The 1,690-nt window shown below is 32.7% G+C and overlaps 1 protein-coding gene across 4 annotated transcripts in view; it reads left to right on the top strand.

Moving 5' to 3' along the window:
• LOC105306548 (cGMP-inhibited 3',5'-cyclic phosphodiesterase A) overlaps nt 1-1,690 on the top strand; it is a 105,216-nt gene that overhangs the window by 81,835 nt on the left and 21,691 nt on the right. For all 4 annotated transcript variants that reach the window (XM_023524090.1, XM_023524091.1, XM_023524092.1 and 1 more), the window contains exon 8: nt 163-274. In XM_023524090.1, coding sequence (XP_023379858.1) covers nt 163-274 — 112 coding nt within the window. The remainder of the gene's footprint in view (nt 1-162; nt 275-1,690) is intronic.

Here is a 1,690-nt window from a genome sequence, read left to right as displayed (position 1 = left end):
TCAGGGACTACAAGGGTCAGGCACATAATGGCCTTTATTATCTATTTGATTTATTGTTCCCAATCAGTGTCTCTGCTGGCCACAAATTAATGTCTTCTTCTTTTTTTCATGTTTTGTACACATTCAGGAATGTTTTTAAGGCTTTGTCCTTCTCTTTTACAGGTATCATACAGACTTTTTGAAGACATGGGCCTCTTTGAAGCTTTTAAAATTCCAGTTAGAGAATTTATGAATTACTTTCATGCTTTAGAGATTGGATACAGGGAAATTCCTTGTAAGTATATGTTATTTTATGAAATAATACTTTAAAAATCTATTGAATTTGCTATAGGTGTTGGGATATTGAATCATTAGCAGCTAGCACAGAATTACACATTGTAAACATGCCATATAACCACATGATATAGTGATCAGGTGATAATAGCCTGTGTTAGTATCTTGGCTCCTTTACTTGTCAGCTGTAGGATAGCGGGGATCTTACTTAACCTCTACATGTCTCATTAGCATGAGGATAAAATGAGGTAGTAATTCTAAGTGGATTATAATAGTGACTTACATATAGTAAGTACATATTAAGTGTGTGATAAATAAATCACTAAATTTAAATTTCTTGCTTATTTTATAATGTACTCCTTTTATAGCGTAAATTCAACTTTTATTCTGAGTTCTGCAGAGTTAAATCATTAACTATTGAAATTTTTTAACATAACATGAACCTGGCTGTGGATAGATGAACAGGAGGATGATGGTCTAAGTAATAAAATAATAGAAGAGACATTTGGAATTAGTTGTGGAGAAATTATTAGAAACATTTTAAAAATCAGATAAATGTGAAGACCAAAGGGAAGGAGACAACCAATGTTTCCGCTTCTGAACTTTGAATATTGTGAGAATAAGTTTGTCATTTATAATCATGAGAAATAGGAGCATAGAATAGATGTTAAATTGTATTTTTGATATGTGGCATTTCAGGACACATAAGTAGAATTCTCCTACATGCTACAAAATATATGGAACTAGAGAAAATGTCCATAAATCCAATCAGTGAAGTTGTGGAAATGTGTAGAAATTATGTGTTCCTTTTAGAAACTAAATGCATAGAAAGAAAATTACTCAAACATAATGTATTGGTTGGAACATGCCTTAGAAACATATTGTTTAAATCATGTTTTAACTTTTAAGTTTTAAATTTGCTTTTATGTACTTTAGACTTCAGAACCACATATCTTTTTTGTAGTTACAAAGAGCTGAAGTTAAATACAAATTATATGGAGGCAGATAAACCACAGGATATTTCCAGAAAGGAATAGTGCTTTCACCTAGAGATCCATTATTAACATATTGTGTTTCAAAATGCCATGCACATGCTGCATTGGAATGAAAATATGCAGCTGATTGTGTATAATAGTGTATGAAGTATATGATAGGAGAGAATGAAGAATCAAATCTACAAATTAGATTTGTTGGAGAATATGGAACCAAAATGCAGGCAAAATAGGACAGTGGAACTAGAAGAGAGAGGAGCTTAAGAGCATGGGGCCGCTTGGGAAAGTCTAGCCAATAGGGCCATGGAAGTTGGAAGAGAGATAAGAAAAAGGGGTAATTTGAACAGATCTCAAGCCTTGCCTTCTTAATAACATTTTTTCCAAGGCCTACCATGGTTGGATGCAGGTAATTGACATATGTGAGT

This window comes from Pteropus vampyrus, unplaced genomic scaffold (assembly GCF_000151845.1).
Source record: "Pteropus vampyrus isolate Shadow unplaced genomic scaffold, Pvam_2.0 Scaffold444, whole genome shotgun sequence".
Lineage (NCBI taxonomy): Eukaryota > Metazoa > Chordata > Mammalia > Chiroptera > Pteropodidae > Pteropus > Pteropus vampyrus.
This window is presented reverse-complemented; position numbering and strand designations above follow the sequence as displayed.